The sequence below is a fragment of the Pteropus medius genome, unplaced genomic scaffold (assembly GCF_902729225.1).
Source record: "Pteropus medius unplaced genomic scaffold, Ma_sr-lr_union100, whole genome shotgun sequence".
Taxonomy (NCBI): domain Eukaryota; kingdom Metazoa; phylum Chordata; class Mammalia; order Chiroptera; family Pteropodidae; genus Pteropus; species Pteropus medius.
Window position 1 is genome coordinate 50,176,780 of NW_024349800.1, and position 17,096 is coordinate 50,193,875.

At 48.4% G+C, this 17,096-nt stretch overlaps 1 protein-coding gene across 4 annotated transcripts in view; it reads left to right on the top strand.

Annotated features, from left to right (window-relative positions):
* OTOF (otoferlin) overlaps window positions 1–17,096 on the top strand; it is a 90,514-nt gene that overhangs the window by 41,554 nt on the left and 31,864 nt on the right. For 3 of the 4 annotated variants that reach the window (XM_039887613.1, XM_039887614.1, XM_039887616.1), the window contains exons 6-9: window positions 7,934–8,007; window positions 9,312–9,438; window positions 9,850–9,904; window positions 15,778–15,909. In XM_039887613.1, the coding sequence (XP_039743547.1) occupies window positions 7,934–8,007; window positions 9,312–9,438; window positions 9,850–9,904; window positions 15,778–15,909 (388 nt within the window). Of the gene's footprint in view, window positions 1–1,494; window positions 1,540–7,933; window positions 8,008–9,311; window positions 9,439–9,849; window positions 9,905–15,777; window positions 15,910–17,096 lie in introns of all 4 variants that reach the window. The other variant, XM_039887615.1, reaches the window with a different exon arrangement.

The window sequence follows — 17,096 nt, forward strand, 5'->3', positions numbered from 1 at the left end:
CCAGTAGGCTGGATTGTTTGAGAAGCGGACAGGCAGATGTATCGGAGGCGGTGTGTGCCGCGTGTCCAGGTTGAGGGTACATGCTGTGCTCCGGCCTGCCGTGTGCCTGAGAAGCACCCTCTGGGCCAGCCTGACACTTCTCTGTGATTTCAGAGCAAAATCCAAAGGGAAAGAGAAAAAGATCATATTTTATCCTTCAGCTTCACAAAGCCCACCTTCCCGCCCCGCCCTTGCCCACTGTCAGGAGATACTTCCCCTTTTGGTTCCTCTACTGCAAACGTTCTCAAACTCTTTAGGGTCACAGCATTCTTTAAAAACAATGAACAAATAAACAAACTTCCTTCAAAACCTGGATCGATAATTCAGAGAGGCAGCCCTGCCTGGATTAACATGAGGCTGGGGCCAGTAAATCTCCTATTTGGCCCCCATTCTCAAAAGCTCGTTGGAGCCCCAGCTCCACTGAAGCAAATCCCACACAGCACTCAGGGGGTCTCAGTGGGGGCCCACGCCAGACCAGCAGCAGGACCAGCTGGGTCTGGGGCCAGAGCAGGGCTACTGAGACAGTCTCTCCCCTTCCCTATTCTCTGCTCGGTGGTCTCAGCCGCTTTCGGCAGCCAGAGACCTGGCTAATGTTAACTTGTTGGAAAAGAATTGCAGACTGACCAGGATGACTGACCATAGCTGGACTTCAGCTGTCACCTCTCTAGGACTTTGGGTCCTGAATTGTTGGGACAGGGAGTCATGTCTACCCGGGCAAGTTCTGTGCCAGGACAAAGTGTGAGGAGGAAAAAATTTGCTGATTGTTATTCATTTTCTTTTCTTCATCCTTATGGCCACAGCATCAGGGAAGCATTGAAAGGATATTCCAGAAGGGTTTTCTGAAAACCTCCTTAAATCGGGAAAAGAGTACTGTTCTGGCTCTTTGCTAAGCTCGCTGACTTTTGCACACTCAGAACCTCCCTGGCCCACCTTTGCTCTCAGAATCCCTCAGAGCCTGGGAGCCCCCCACCCCTGCCCCGCCACCCTCCTCCATTGGAGGGGATCGAGGGAGGAGGTGGGGAGGCGTAGGATAGTCCCTGCCTGGACAATGGCCAGGTTCATCTAACCTTGCGTCATCCCCAAGGTACTTGTGACCCACATTTGGAAATCAGCAGACCCTGGCCTGGGTGTGGAGATGAACTGATACCCTGAGGCCTCCTCCCTCAGCAGAGCTCTGGGTTCTCCTGGGCTTGGGGCTGAGATAGTGGTCATCCAGCCCACTCCTGGGTCCCTCCCTAAGAAATGGACCATAGCCCCACACCCCTCTCCCAGGCCTATCAGGTCCCCTCCTGCTGGCTCGCTGAAGCGAGAGGCTGTGGGGCGAGGAATCCTTGGGATCAGGAGGCCCCTGGGGAGCGTGGGGTCTGCAGGGCCAGGGGCTAAGTCTGCAAGCGTCTCTGGTCCACACCGTGTCACATACATCTCCTTGTCTCCTCATTTCTTCCCCCTACTCAGCAAAGGCAGAGAGAAGACCAAGGGACGCAGAGATGGCGAGCACAAGTAGGTGTCCCAGGCCAGGGCCGAGCCCACGGGGCTCAAAGAGTCCTCACCACAGGGTGTGGACCTCGGGATGGCCCACGTCAGAGGGCTTAGGTACGGGCTGTCCTGGTGAAGCCAGCACCATGGGATTGCAGGGCAATGGCGGTCTCTCCACCTGGGGGCTGAGGGACAGGGAGGTGCTGGGGGCGGGGGCAGGTGGCTGAGCCTTACAGTTTCTGCTCCCTCCTCCCTCCTTTCAGTGTCTCGCTGCTTCCTCCACTTTCCTGTTCGGCTCCCCACTCCTGCGGGTCAGGCCCTCAGGGGTCCCTGTGAGGGAGGGTGTGACTGAAGTCAAAGGAGTTAGGGAGGCCGAAGGAGCCCATGACCACTCCCCTCACCCCTAGAGATTCAAGGCGGGTCTGAACGGATGGACATGCAGCCCTGGAGGCCCAAAGAGGACACTGAGTGGCCAAGGGGGTATGGCTGGAACAGAAAGCCCCAGGAAGCTCAGGAGGGATGACCATTCCCTGGTGGTCCTCACCATCTTCGTTCCCTCGGAGGCTTCCTGGGGGAGGGAGAGATCAGGCATGGTCTGGGAGAGGAGAGCGGGAGGGGACTCCAGATGAGAGGGCCGAACACAAGGGGCAGGAAAGGCTCCAGGCTCCAGGGTTAATGTGTGTCTCCCAGGCTCCTGCAGAAACCTGTGTCCTCTCAAGGAATCTCTAGCATCACAGGGAATTCACAAGGCACTCGGAGTCCACTGACCATGCTGGAGGGGTCTCTCTCCAACACCTTTTCTGACAGACAGCAAACCTGAGTCCCGGAGAGGAGAAGCGATTTGCCCCAGACCCGGGGCAGAGCTGAGACGAAAACACAGGGATTTAACTTCTGACCAGTCTGCAATAGACCCAGGGAGTTTAGGGCATCTGACTATACCCTAAATTAAATTTAATTCTTCAAACACACCAATGAGAGCTAAAAAGCCAGGAATGAGGTCTTTGTTTTCAAAATAGGGAAACTGATCCCCCAAGATGTTAAGAGATTTGCCCCAAACTGTGGTCCCAGTAAGCTAAAAATTAGCAGACATGGGGATATCATGAGGACAGCAGGACTGTGTGTATAGGGGTTCAAAGTGATCAATACTGGTGTGGGCTTGGGGTATCTGCTTCCATTAAAAACACTGGGGGACTCAACTTCATTCCTTACTTTCACAAAAGCATATCAAATTCCAATTCTCACAAGTTACACACGAGCAAAAGCCTGATAGCAAGGCGACAACCCCGTGTGGGGAGCACTCAGGCCCAGAGACCTGAAGGGCTGGAATTTGCCAGGATCCGAGCAAGGAAGGATGCCTCAGGCTCAGCATGTGCCAGGCTTGGAGAAGGAGCCAGGGAGCAGAATCCTAAGGGTGTGGGAGATGATGGCAGACACTGAGCTGGGGGTCCCGTTTAGGGAGAGGGTTTAGGGAGTTGGATTTCTGTATGGACGCTTAGATGTAAAAGACCCATATGAGACACAAATGACTTATCCATCCCCCAGGCTCCCTGTCTGACAGATGTGATGCTCTTTAAGGCCCTTCTTCATTTCCAGCTCCCAAGTGTCGTGGGCTCCTTGGGATTCAGACTGGCTTCATCCCTTGACTGGCCTCAGCTGGACTAAGAAGTGCCCCACAGTGCGAGCATGCAGTGGGACCACAGTAAATGCTGGTTCCCTAGTACTACATTCTAATCTCTTCCCATTTCCAATTAACATATGAGATAAAGTAGACTGGCATTTATTATTCTAATTTAATGTGTAGAGCATTGTGACAATTGAAAGGGTAGAGAAATGGGATTTTTTAAGAGGAGATTCAACAAGTTGAAACTGTTTAGCCTGGAGTAGAAATGGTGTGGAAACTGGTTTTAAATCTCTGCAAGGTTATTGTGTAGCAAAACTCGTTAGTTTCTAACTCTGCTGAGGAGAAATAAGTGGAAATAGGTATAAGTTGCAGTGGGGAAAACTTAAGAATGGAGCCATGCAGGTACTCTTGCCCCCTGTGAGTACATGAGATTCTGGGATAGGTTGCTTTGGGAGATGGGAAATCTATTTCCATGATGTTGTTTGCTTGAGATTTGCAAGGGGTTGGACCACTATGGAGAGCTGAGGATCCAGCTCCCCTGGCAAATGTGGGGATCAGTACACAAGGGCCCCCCAGCTTGCTGGTATGGCAAGGCGCATGTGCAAACAGGCCATTTTGGAGACAGGTTCTTGTGTGAAGGGTCAACCTGTCCTGCCCAGATGTGGGAAGTAATAGAAACTAACTGAAATTCAGCACACTTTGAAAGACTACTGTAAAGGCTACAGTTATTAAATTACTTGTACTTAGGGCATGGAAAATAAGAGAAATAAGTCCATCAAGGGGCACTTGGGGAATATTTCCCCCAAGTTTTGAAAATTTGGCCATTTAAACAATGCAGCGAAGAGCACCAGGTTCTATTTCTGTCAAGTAGAAGTTTGTTTCTCCTGATCACTTGAGGTCCGAGCTAATGAGCCTAGACAGTCCCACTGAAGGCAGTCAAGGGCAGAAGCCCTGGGCAGCCATGGCCAGCTGTTCACTTCCAGTCATGCCCTTCTAAGTCACAATATGCAGACTAATACACAGAGACCAAACTAGTGAGACCCAGCTCATGACATTTAGTCTGGCCGATGTCCCCAGTCATCGTGAATACCAAGCTCTCCCCTAAGACCCCAAGTGCATCGCCCAAACACAGTAACATCCTTCTAAATCTGAGCCATGGAATCAGCAAAGAAACAAATGCAAAAAGAGTTTACAATGAGTGAAATAAGCTTAAAATCTTTTCTTTAGTGAGAAATTGCTGTCTGAACTCTAGGTACGTAGAATTCTGACTTTGATGAATCCAGGAATGGAGAAGCCCAAATGTGACCATAAATCCTCAGAAGGTCCTAGAGGCTCCTCCTTCTCCTGCTTTCTTGCAGCCATGAATGAGGAGCCACTAGGTTGTAAAGTAGTTTTTTAATGAGCTAATTATTGTCTTGTTTTCTTTGTCTGTTTCTCACTATATTATATCTTTAGTAATTGGAGAACTCAACTAAACCAAATGCAGAATTTTATTTTAAAAAAAAACAACCCTCAGGTTACCAGTAACCTAATCCACAATTTACATTTTAAAAATCTATAAGTCTACAAGAGGATAATCTCCAAATTTTCCTGATTAAGTTAACATTTATGTCCAAAAAAAAAATAACCTTTACTCTTTGTCAAGAGAAGCAAGCATGCTGCTTTTCTGGGAACTGGTGCTGCGATAGGCCAAAGAGATTTCTTCTATAGTGGACTTCTGATGCGTCGTCAATCGGGAAATGACAAAGGGCAGTGATAGTGGATGACATCACACTCTATTGCCCACAGTTCAGATGAATTGAAGAGCAAGTTTAGGAGAAACAAACAGGCACAGAGCCTATAGTAAGAATTCTGGAAATTACATTCACCCTACACATTCTGCATTTGTCATAAAGGGACAAATCATCGTTTCGAGATATTCCTAGGACCCAGGAATACCTCCAGTGAACCTGCCCCATTTGAGGTGGTTAAAATTATACAAGATCTGGGGAGATGAGTTTCATCTTTGAATTGCTTTAGGGTATAGTAGAGACTGGTTAGACTGGTTACATAAGTATAGTTTATTTATCAATCTTTACTTACAAATATGTTCGTTTTAAGGAATAAAGTGACTTTTAAATTCAAGGGCCATAGGTACCCAAGGGAAGCCCAGGCTCTTTTCCACTTGGATGAGTCCTTTGGACCATTGTCAGAGAGCCACGATTCTCTGCTCCCCGCACCTCTGGGCCTCCGGCTGCATGGCCAGATCCTGTCACAGGATGCTGAGCAGCCGGCTTCTCCAAGCAGGGCCTGCTTCTGACCTGACCTGTCTCAGAGCACCTTCCAGGGGAGCATGAGAGCAAGAGCAGGCATGGGATGAGGAGCTGTGTGTCTGGAACAAGCTGCATGCGATGGTATCGTGTGGGTCACACATGGAGTGGGGCTGGGGACTCTAAGGATGGCACGACTCAGGAATGGCCAAAAAGTGACTGTACGAAGTCAAGCACAGGATCCTCCAGGAAACTCCTGGGTAATCCAGGAGAGCAGCAAGGCTGGAAGGAAAGGAATCCCAACACTGAGACAGGAAGTAGAGAGCCACACTAGTGGCACCCCTACTTTTAAGGCCACTAGGCAGGGAGAAATCCCACTAGGTGGTTCAGTGTAATCCAGGCAGGATGGTCCCTTTCTCACCATCACACAGTTGTTTCTAATGAGTTCATTGATCTGTTCAATGTTATGTCCTCAATAATTTAATATTTATAGTAGTCTCTTCCAAAATATGTGTAGACGCTTAGATTATTTTTGAATGAGCCCCTTTTTTTGTAAACAGGAGCATGGTCTGTGGGGCTCTTCACAGATGACATTTCCATACACAAATTGTGCTAACAGATGGCCCACACCTATACGTACCAGTGCAGGCCCTGGGGACTTTTTGCCAAAGTTCTAAATGGTCAAGATGATGGGATTCACACTCAAGAGAAGTGCAATGTCACAGCATCGAGGACGCCATGGAAGCATTGTTGGCCTTGGAGACGGGTGCTTTGTGCTTCCATCCCAACTCTCTGAGCCTCAGATTTTATAGACTGAATGAGAAGCATATGTCCCTTCCTGGATTGCTATGAAGATGAAATGAGCAAACATCTGGAAAAGTCTTTAGCCCACAGTAGTTGGTCAAGAAAGATTATGTAACTTCTTTTTTTTTTTTTTTTTTTTTTTTTTGCTGTTTTATATATGATATATCCCCTTATTAGAAGGGAGAAACTTAAAAATAATTCCAAAGGCATCCGTTTTCTTTTTTTAGAGCATCTTTCTTTCCCTTCTTCCCATTATGACGTCTCAGACACCACGATGCTGCAAAGTGCAGACAGATCAGTATCATCCGAGCCTTTTTTCACCCACCTCATGCCTTCTTAGAAAATCATGAACGTGCCAGTGCTTCTTAAACTGAGCTGGTGCCACATGAGAGAGATGGTTCTTGGTTGCTCTTTCATTGGGATACGGACACACACCCCTCCATGTCTTGCCCAGAGTATGAAGGGTAAAGAAAAGGGCTAGGTAGGATAGGGACAGGTTTGGGGGATGAAATTGGCTCCCCGACCTCAAATAGAGGGGCTTGAGCTTTCTAGGCCATCTCTACAAGGACAGAAAGGTTTCCCCTAATCTCACATTACCCGGCATAAAGGACAAGGGTCTTGGGAACCATAGTCAAGCCTCCACAGGAATATGCATGACCCAAAGATGGGTACATTCTGCTGTTATGAGCTCAGGGTTAGAGCCTGCACCTCGTCCCACTTAAGCCTACAGGATGACAGGGCCACACCCAGGAGGAGGGATAATGGGAAGTAGAGAGAGTCAGGTATCCAGCTCATGCAATATTAATGGGGTAATGGAATACTGCACTTTACCCCCTGCTGATCCTACTCCTGGTCCCTCCTGGCACAAGGGATTACAGGTTCGGCTGCAGGGACATCACTGAAGGAACAGTGAGGACCCCTGCCCCCTTCCTTCAACCCCCCTGACTGCAGGGCCCTTCACTTGAGGGCACAAAGCCACATCAAGCCAGAAGAAGAGGTAGGAACTATGGAGTCTGCCATACGTTCCTGGGGGTTGGTGGAAGCGGGGATTCTGCAGTGAGAGGGAACAGGCAGAAGGAGCCTTTTTAAAGCTAAGACCCAAGATAGAAGAGAAAAAGCCTATTTCCTCCTTTTCGCTGGAGACCAAGAAGAATCCCAGGGCCCAGAGAGGTTGGGAAAGACAGGACAGGCTTTGAGCACCGGGGCCACCTGAGAACTGAGCAGCTAGTTTGGGCGACATTCTCCAGCCCCTCCTTGGCCTCTGTCCCTCTGTGTCCTGTTCCCGACATTCTGTTCTGATGCTTTGTCTCCGGTAGCTGGCTTTCTTTCCACCAAGCTGAAGTGGGGTCAGAAACAGGGAGGAAGAGCTTCGGGGGCATTGGCAAAGTTTGGAGCTCTGAGACTGGACTGAGCGGAGCTGAGATCAGCCCAGACTCCCCAGGGGCTCCGGTTCAAACGGTTCTTTCCAGCGGAAGGCCTCCTTCTTGGTGGCTGGGGTCCTGACCTGCTCCTCAGTGGTGTGAAGGCATGGGGAAGGACGAAATGTGGGGTTTACTCTACCCTAATCCCGCCTCATGGCTCCCGGTATGGAAAGTTTGGCCCCCAAGCTATCTCGAGGCCAGTAGATGAAGGGTTGGGGTTTGGATCTCCCGTTCCCTCTCGGGGTTTGGTCTTTTGTGTTTGTGTGTTTTCCTCCTTGGATCCATCACCCTCCACCTGCTTATTCTGGCGGCCCCTCTCACAGAGCCGGGAGGAGTGTGTTTTCTGCGATGAAGCTGGGCAAGAACCGGCCGCACAAGGAGGAACCCCAAAGACAAGGTATGAACGTGCGCCCCTGCTCACGGTCCAGTGCGACCCCTCGGGTGCTCCTGGACTACCTCTCCACACCAGACAGGGACCAAACCCCTCCCCTCCGCCGGCAGCGCCCCAACAGGCTCTCCTGCGATTGGCTGACGGAGCCACCTTGGCGGAGCCCGGCCTCCCATTGGCTGGCGGTGGAGCCGGGTCCTGACCGAGGTCCTTGGGGAGGGAGCGCTGGGAGGACTGAGGGTGGAACCTGCCTAGAGCTCGGCCTCCAGCTCAGCGGGCCTGTTTGTTTATAACAGGCTCCTCCTGCCCTCTTTGCTCCCATTCTTTTTTTTCTCCATAGGGAAGCCTAGAGAATTTTAATTAGACAAGGGAGTAACAAAGATCGAAACTCGTTTGGCCAATTCCTTATATCTGGGGGAAAAAATCTGAGGCTAGAGAATGCTTTTCCCTAAGCCATCTCGCCCGGCTGCAGGGAAGGTGGGGGAAGGGATAGGAAAGGCAGAGTGAACCGTAGGAAGCTGCAGTGGCCTGTGTCACTGGTCCCTCTGGAGCAGCGGGCTGAGGAAGGAGCAAGACAGTTGTTAACGAGTGGTCAAGGAGGACAAGGAAGACAGGAGAAAATGCAACGAATAAGGGCGATGCGTGTAGCTTTCTGACCCAGGTCCCACTGATCACTGTGCCACCCTCAGGGCTCCTGAGTGCCCTCCCCAGCATCCACTGTGTGGCCCACTGGCCTTGGAATCTCTCTCCCTCCCTCTTGCCTCCGTGCCAATTCCAGCTGTACCCTTCTCCAACTTTGGATAGCTTCTCAGAACTGTTATTTCTTCATCTCATTGGATTAATACACATCAGTACCAGGTTAGGTTCTGAATTCCATCAGCTATTTTACATGGATAAGTTTCTCCCTAAGGCAGGGTGTGTCTATGAGGACTAGAGATATGTGTATAAAGAACCTGGTATTATGCTCCACACGTGGTAGCCATTTAATAAACACTAGCTATCGTTACAAGAAGTCCATAACTATGCATTTTTTATCCCCTACCTACTTCCATGAATGATATTCAGTGCAAATGTAATATACAATAGAAGAGTTATATCCAACTAAAATTTAAAAAGCAAGACCAGATATAATTAAAATCAAAGATCAAGATTAGGTAGGAAACACTGTACATATACAGGCCAAAACATTCTTAGCAGATGCTACCAGGTAAATATTGAATTTGATGGTTAGCTTCCTGGATGCCAAAGGAAAAAGAGAAAGATCGTCACTATCCACGGTCCAGCCCTCCTGATCAGCCTTTCTTCTTCCTCAGATGAACCAGCGGTGCTGGAGATGGAGGACCTTGACCGCCTGGCCATTAGACTGGGGGATGGGCTGGATCCCGACTCCGTGTCTCTAGCCTCGGTCACGGCTCTCACCACCAATGTCTCCAACAAGCGGTGAGTGGGTAGAAGCTCCACATCCCCAATTGCCTGCACCCGTAAAGAGCTTCATCCTAACCCTATCCCTGCCTTCTTTTCCTGGATGTCTCTCTCACCTCTCTCCCTGCAAATGCGGAGTGCAGCAGTTGCGGGCCTGTCCCCAAATCACTGAACAGCTCCAGGCCCAGGGATATCCCAGAGCTGCCCAACCCATATTTGAACCTGCTGACTTATTATCTGTTTCTCTGTTACTTCTCTGTTGGGGCCTCTGAGAACGAATCCCCATTCTGTCCGGCAGTTCTGGAGTGTTTGAAGACCACAACGCTGTCCTTCTGACCTTCTCCAAAGTCTAATCATTGCCAGCGCCCTCCTCCTCCCCTACAAACAATCTCCCTTACACCAGGCCTGACAGTTCATTCTTCTCTTCAGGTCCAAGCCAGATATTAAGATGGAGCCAAGTGCTGGGCGGCCCATGGATTACCAGGTAGGGGGGCAACTAGAGACCTCATGCCTTTCAGACGGCTCTAGTGGTGAGGTGGGGGTCGGAGTGGGGGTGCTCTGGCCTATGTGCATTATAGACTCTGTGGAGGCATGGATCTGGGGATCATAGAGTACCATAAGCTGAATAAGTTTTAAAAAAATAAGGTTATTCTTAGAGTCACACATGGAAGTGTCATAAGTAGAGAGGTACAAACCCAACACAGAGCTTGAGAACTCTGTCGATGCTGGTCAAAGCCCTCCCAGGATTTCGTGTCCAGCACTGGACTTCATAAAGTACTGGAAAAATCATAGAGACCAAGGAGCACCACCCCCCACCCCCAGAATTTCCAACAGTTAAAATAAGAGCCTCTGAAGAAAGGTATTTTGGTGTATTTTTTAAATTGCTGTTTTGTATTATTTTAATGCTGAAGTAATGTCAGTCCTGATGATCTATAGATGGTGAGAATGTGGGTGGTTCTTTTTTCTTCTTTTTGTTTCTCTGTATTTTTTCTGAAATTAACAATTTCTTTTTTGTTTGTATGTTTCTAAAAACCGGAGGCAAAATGGCTGAGATAGGGAGAGATTTGCAGCTCTAGGATTGTTAAAGTGGCCACAGTGCAAGCAGGATGGGTCATAGGCATAAATGGTCTCTGCCGGCGCAGGGCCATACAAGGCCACTGGACCCCAATGCAGTCCTCTCAGCCTGGGACCTGATCAACTTCACAGGGCCACACCTTCAATTTTGTCTCTTCTCTGAGTTGATCAGAACCTGAGAGACTGAGTTACATGAACACAACTCACAATAGATTAATGTACAAGCTAGAAGCACCTAGTACACATTTATAAACCGGAAACAGAAAGTGCCCAGGGACCATCCATTGCTCTAGATCCTCCCTTGGGGACTAATGAGACCCAGCAATAGGTCAGAAGACTGTGGGTGTATTCCTAACATTGGGTAAGTATGCTGGCTGGTCAGGGTGGACAGAGCCTACAGGAGACCCCACCTGGCTACCACTACACTTCCTGCCCTCGGTACCAGTGCCAGGCCCCAGAATCAGTGTGAGCTCCTCTCCCAGGATAGAGCTTATCTTTTATACCCATTTCCCAGACCCCATGAATACCATCCCTTCTTTAAAGACAGCCACACCTCACCTCATTCAGGTATGATATAATGGACTAGATGCCACCTTTTTTTCTATTGGGTCTCATTTTCTCTGGACACACCTGTCTCCCTTAATCCTTGCTTCAGTTTGTTTTCATCCAGTCTGTGACCATCTTCCCAGGTGCTTGAAAAATAGCCCCAGGCAGTGACAAGCGGCCCTGTCCCTGTGGTTTTAGACAACCTCAAGCCACTGGGCTCCTTGAAGGTTTGGGAATGTCGTCCCCTCCCCTCGCCTCCCTGCCAAAACCCAAGCACAGAGTGTCCTAAGGCTTCTGAGCAGGCTTTTCCAGGGGACTGGGCTCAGAGCTTTACTCCTCTGTGTGCTGAGAACAGGAAAATTCCAAAGAACAAAGACCCCATAGTCAGATACCGTTCCCTCTACAATGTCACCAGCCTGTCACCAGCCTGTCACATAGAAAATGGAGTTGTCATTGTTGCTATTGATGAAACTGTTCTTTTTTTGAAGGTTTACTATGTGCTAGACACTACGCTAGAGGCTGTATGTGTGTGTTCCATTTAAGTTAATGTTATTCTTACAACCCTCCAAATATAGCTATCATTACATTTCGTAGGTGAGAAACTGAGGCCCTGGGAGGGTAAGGAGCTTGCCTAGGTCACAGCTAGAGCCAGGGTTCAAACCCAAGCGTGTTAGTCAGAGGAACTAATTTCTCTCTAATTAAACCTTTTAGACAATCGCTCTCTCTGGTCCCTGCTCATCTTCAGCATACTCCCTGCTGCTTGTTTTCCAAAGCTCTTTCAAACTGCTTCCTCCCAGAGACTTTTATTAAGTACACCAGACATTCTCCCTCCCAAGACTTCATAAACATTCTGAATTAAACAAAACAGTTATATTTAACTCGGTAACACAGTATTTCCCAGCCGGTTCACTCACATCTCAACTGCAAGTGTTAACACACATTGAGAGAGCTATGAGGATGCAAATGTGGTATTATTCTTACTTCCAATAAATACAACATATAAAGCAAAAAAAAAAAAAACAGCAGAAGGGCCTTTACTGTCTTGGAGAACTTGGCTTTGCTGAGTTAGACCTCAGAAAGGGCACCCAGTTGGTAAGTGGAGAGAGACTTAGCTGAACTCAGACCCAGGAGGTATCCTGAGGGCTCAGAATGGCAAGAAAAAAAAAAAAACCATGGCGTACCCACACCCCTTGTTTCTTCTGTTTAGAATACATATAATGTGCAAACCCTTTCCTGATTATTGGCATCTCAAAAGCGAGAAGCCACAGTCTCCTCCCCGTGAATGTGCAACTTCCCCATGAGAGGGAGCAAAGCTCGGCACTTGGCAGAGATGTTTTCTGTGGGTCACGGAGTCTTGAATCTGTCCCCTGCTCTTGCTTCCTGGCACCAAGACCTAATACATTTTCACCTCCAAACATCTCTCTAGTTTTTTGCCTCCATGTCACCTTCCTTGCCACTGACCCTAGACCCCCAGCCTCAACTGCAATATTATCCCCACTTCCTGTCTGGTCTCCCTGCACTCAGATTGCCTCCTCCCCTTCATCCTCTGTGATCTTCTCAAAACGCAGAGCTAGTCATGTCACATCCCTGCCACTGGGAGATGAAGAAAGGCAAAGGACGTTTCAGAAGAGCAATACTAAAGGACCCACCACCTCTCATCTCCAGCTCCCAGCTGAAGTCCTTGCAGCACAATCAGATAGCTCAGGAACAGGTCATGAAGCACCATGACTCTTGGGTTCTACCAGGACAGAGTATAGAAGTATAGATTTACATTCAGCATTGTCCCTTACAATGGCTTTCATGAAGTCACCTGGGGATTATGTCCTTTATCTTGGAAGGAGAGGGTGAAATAGTCAGTTACCAAAAGAGTCTCCCTGGTCAGCTGGTCAGTTGGTCTCTTTATGGCTCTATTTGTCTCCTCATCTTCCATCCTGGAAAAATCAAGGCCTCTGTGGATGATCAGAGAATGGGAAGGAAGGATGGCCAGTCCCCTCCTTTAGAATTTTTTTTCTTTTTAAATTTCAAGCCCAAGTGATACATTTCCTCTCTCCCGAGCCCCAGGTGGGGAGAAGGCCAGCAGGAAGGGCATTCCCCTCCCCCACCAACACCACCCAGTGACCTCAGTCTCACACCCTCAGGATCTCCCTCCAGGCCTCAGCTGAGCCAGCAGAGAGCACCCTCTGGAGCCTTTCTCTACCCCTCCCCTACTTTGCTCCATTAAACCTTCTGCCCTCCTCCCCTCTCCACCTCCAACCTCTTATGTCAGAGCTTCCAACCAGAGTTTGTCTGCCATTGTTGACCCTGCTCAATGGAGGAAGTAGAAACTTTGGGTCCCGAAAAGGAGTAGGGGGCAAAAGGCTGTCATCGTGGCTGGGCCTCTTTTTGAAAAATGTAAAAACCAACCAACTGTTCACATTAAGAAGGTTAATCTCGATGTGGTTCCGTAGTATAGCGGTTAGCACATGTGCTTTACACGCAGAAATTTCTGGTTTCACACCCCAGTGCAGCCACAGTCCATGGTCTGTGGCCATGCCAACCTGAAGAAGCCCGATGTCTGATCTCAGAAGCTAAGCAAGGTCGGACCTTGTTAGTACTCGGATGGGAGACCCTAGGGAAACCAAGTGCTGTAGGCATAAATAATAATAATAACCAAAGAAGAAGAAGAAGAAGAAGGTTAATCTCCTGATGGCCTATCTTATTATGCCAAAATTGGGTCTATCTACTTCCCAGTCTTGAGTTAAAGAATATATTTTTTTTTTTTTAAATGGAGAAGAGGGGATAGGTTAGTTTTTGGGAGGTGGGAATGATGAGATTTTAAAAATATATATTTGGTGTAAAAAGTTTCATAGAGGTTAAAGCTCTATAAACAACTATGTAAAGACTGTTCTGGAAGGACTTCTAGTGTCTATTTGCTCTCTTTACAGTAAACTCTCAGAGCTAAGTTACTTAGCTCTATTTTTTTTTTTAGTTCCCTGAGGAAGTGAACTTCTTCAGAGCTCCAGATTCTAAACTCCATTTCTTTTGGCACTCCAAATTCCAGATAGAAATGCTTGCTTTCTTAGTTCAAGTGTTACTTCAGTTAGTAAATGTTCAGTTTCCATTGCTATATACTTTCCTGGCAACATTTTTCTTATCATCTTTTTCTTATCATCTTTAGTTTTGATGTGTGGATTTTTCTTGGCCTTTAGAATATTTATAAGACTTTGATGAACACAGTGGTTATTCTTTTTTTTTTATGGAAAGGGAAAACAATCCTCTTGAGTAAAATCATATTTAGAAGTTGCATCAAAGCACAGCAATTAAAATACCAAATCTCCAAAACGAGAAGCAAGAAAAGCAACCCATACAGTTTCATTAGAAAAATGCGCTGAAGTAAATGCTAATTCTAGCTTAGCAAAGGCTGTTTTGTTAAAATGCAAGTTCAAGAGAGTCAACTGAAGCACTCGTAAAGCATCATACATGACTCTACCTACTTGAGAGACCAACCACTTAATTGAAGGTAGATTCTCTTGAAGAAGCCATTTGTAACAATATTTCACATTTCCTAGAACTTTCTACTGTTTATGAAGCATTTTGACACACATTGTCTCATTTAACTCTCACACAGCCTTATGGATAGGTGATGTCTCCACTTCTAGCTGAGAAAACTGAGGCTCAGTGAGCCTACATGGCCACCTCCTGTCACACCTGGTAATGTGTCATCAGGTCTGGGGCTCAGTGCCAATCTAGCAGCCCCAAATCTGCGCCTCTTTCTATGTTATCATGGCAACCCTAATACCTCAAAACCCCAAGCCAGAGCTGATGGCTCACAATGAGGGTTCAGGGGAAGCACACATACAAACATCTCTTTCTCTCTCTTTATATGTGTGTGTGTGTGCATAATTTCTTTTTCTCAGCTTAAAATCTATGAACCAGTAATCATTTCCAGTAAGCTCCACAAGGGAAAGGAGTTTATTTCATTCATTGTTCCTGGCCCTTGGTAGGTGTCCAGTAAATATTTGTTGAATGAATAAACAACTGAAAAAGTACTTCCTCGTACAGAAGTCAGATTCTGGGGAGCTGGGCATCACTGAAAAGACAGAGCGCTCACAGCCTGCAAGCATCAAAGCAGAAAAGGTGGCTCAGGGCATTCAAACAAATTAAACCAAAGGGGAGAAACCAGTAATGTGGAAAGGGGGACCAATTACAGAAAGATAAAGAGATAGCAAGGCCTGCAGGCTTAAAATGAGAAATGCTAGAGCAGGAAATTCAGCACATGTGAACGGAGACATAGAAATCTTTCATTCTTGAGTGCATGAAGCCTAAGAAGTGGGTTGGCAGCCTTCTATGAGGCAGAGACATCAATTCAGAGTGAGAACCACAGTGCTTGGAATCACCTGGGATATTTAAAAATATTGATGCTGCACCCCACACACACTTCTACCCTCCCCGCCCAGACTGAATTGGGGTTGGTCTGGAACGTGGCCAGGGCAACAGGGTTTTTAACCGCCACCTTTCCCCCAGGAATTCTAGTGCACACTGACTTAGAGGTTGTCCAGCCCACGCCCCTCCTTTATAAATGAAGACAGGCTTAGCAGGGAAATAACACAGCATCACCCACAGATTAGAGATGGTGCTCGGATTGGAACGCAAGTTTAGCCCTGCACCGTCCAGCCTCTGCAAGGGCTCCGATTCTGCCAAGGCCAGCTCCAGGGCTCACACAGCTTCCCCTCCGGCCTCCCTCCCTCTTGCCTGCAGGTCAGCATCACAGTGATTGAGGCTCGGCAGCTGGTGGGCTTGAACATGGACCCCGTGGTGTGCGTGGAGGTGGGCGATGACAAGAAGTACACATCCATGAAGGAATCCACTAACTGTCCCTATTACAATGAGGTCAGTGTCCAGGTGGGGAAAGCCTCCCAAAATGTGGCAGGAAGCTGGGCCTTACCCCGACCCAGACCCAATAGGAGTGGCCCACCCTGTGACAACCCCCAGCACACAGCCGTGCAGGGCCACATCCTCTGAATCCTCAGTCTAGATCCCAGCCTGGCCAGAGGTCACCCTTCGAAAGGAACACTGCCCAGTCACTCCCGTTCAGCTCTCAGTAGTGTCTCCATGAACCTCAGGCTCCCAAAGGCCGGGGCCCAGCTGTTTCCCAGGCCAGGGCCCTGGAGCAGTGCCATCTCATTCCAGCCCCCACCCGTGGTGGCGCTGGCACATTGATGAGCACTTGCCCTGTGCCAGGCACTCTTCTGAATACTTCAGGTGCATCATCCCTTCTGACTCCCACAACAACCATCAGAGGTGGTCACCATCAATCCCATTTTATACCAGGGAACGTGGAGGTTCCTGAAGAAAGACCTCGCCCAGGTGCTAAATGCTGAAGTCGGGTCCTGTGTGCTCACCCTCTCTGCTAGGCTGCCTTTGTGGGTGCCTGAACCTCTGTGGGGCTCCTTCCAGAGAACTCGACTCTTGGGGTGTGAGAAAAAAAAGCCCAGTAACCACTCCTAGTCTTTGCAGCTTTTTGAGGCGACATTGAGGTCAAAAGACCTCAGAGACCTTCTAGTTCAATCTCCCCAACTTACAGAAGAGGAGACTGAGGCCTCAATATAGGAAGGGCCAAGATCACAAAGTACTGTTGACAGAGAAAGGCTCAGACTGTCAAGCCTCAGCCCAGTGCTCTGTCTGCCACCTTAGATGGCCACCCAGACACATCATCTTGACTTTAGGCTCCAGAGGGGAACCCATCTTAATCAGCTCTGGTGAGGGATGCCCAGGTCCCCCACAGATACCTGAGCACACATCAGACTGACCCAGAAGCCACTGGCTTGGGGTCCCTGGCCGTCTTTTTCCTGGAGGGGACATCCAGACTGCTTATCCCAGTGACTCCAAGCAATGAGGGTGCCAGGCTGACCCAAGTAAGGCATCTGTATCTTGTGTCTTGGCATCTGTCCTAAGGATTGTCAAAGGTTGAGGGTGCCACCCATAACTAGGGAGAGAGCATCTCTTGGGAAGCTATAGGACTTCCCCCGCACCCCGCAAATGCATCTTCAGTGAAAAAACCTAGGCACACTTCTGCC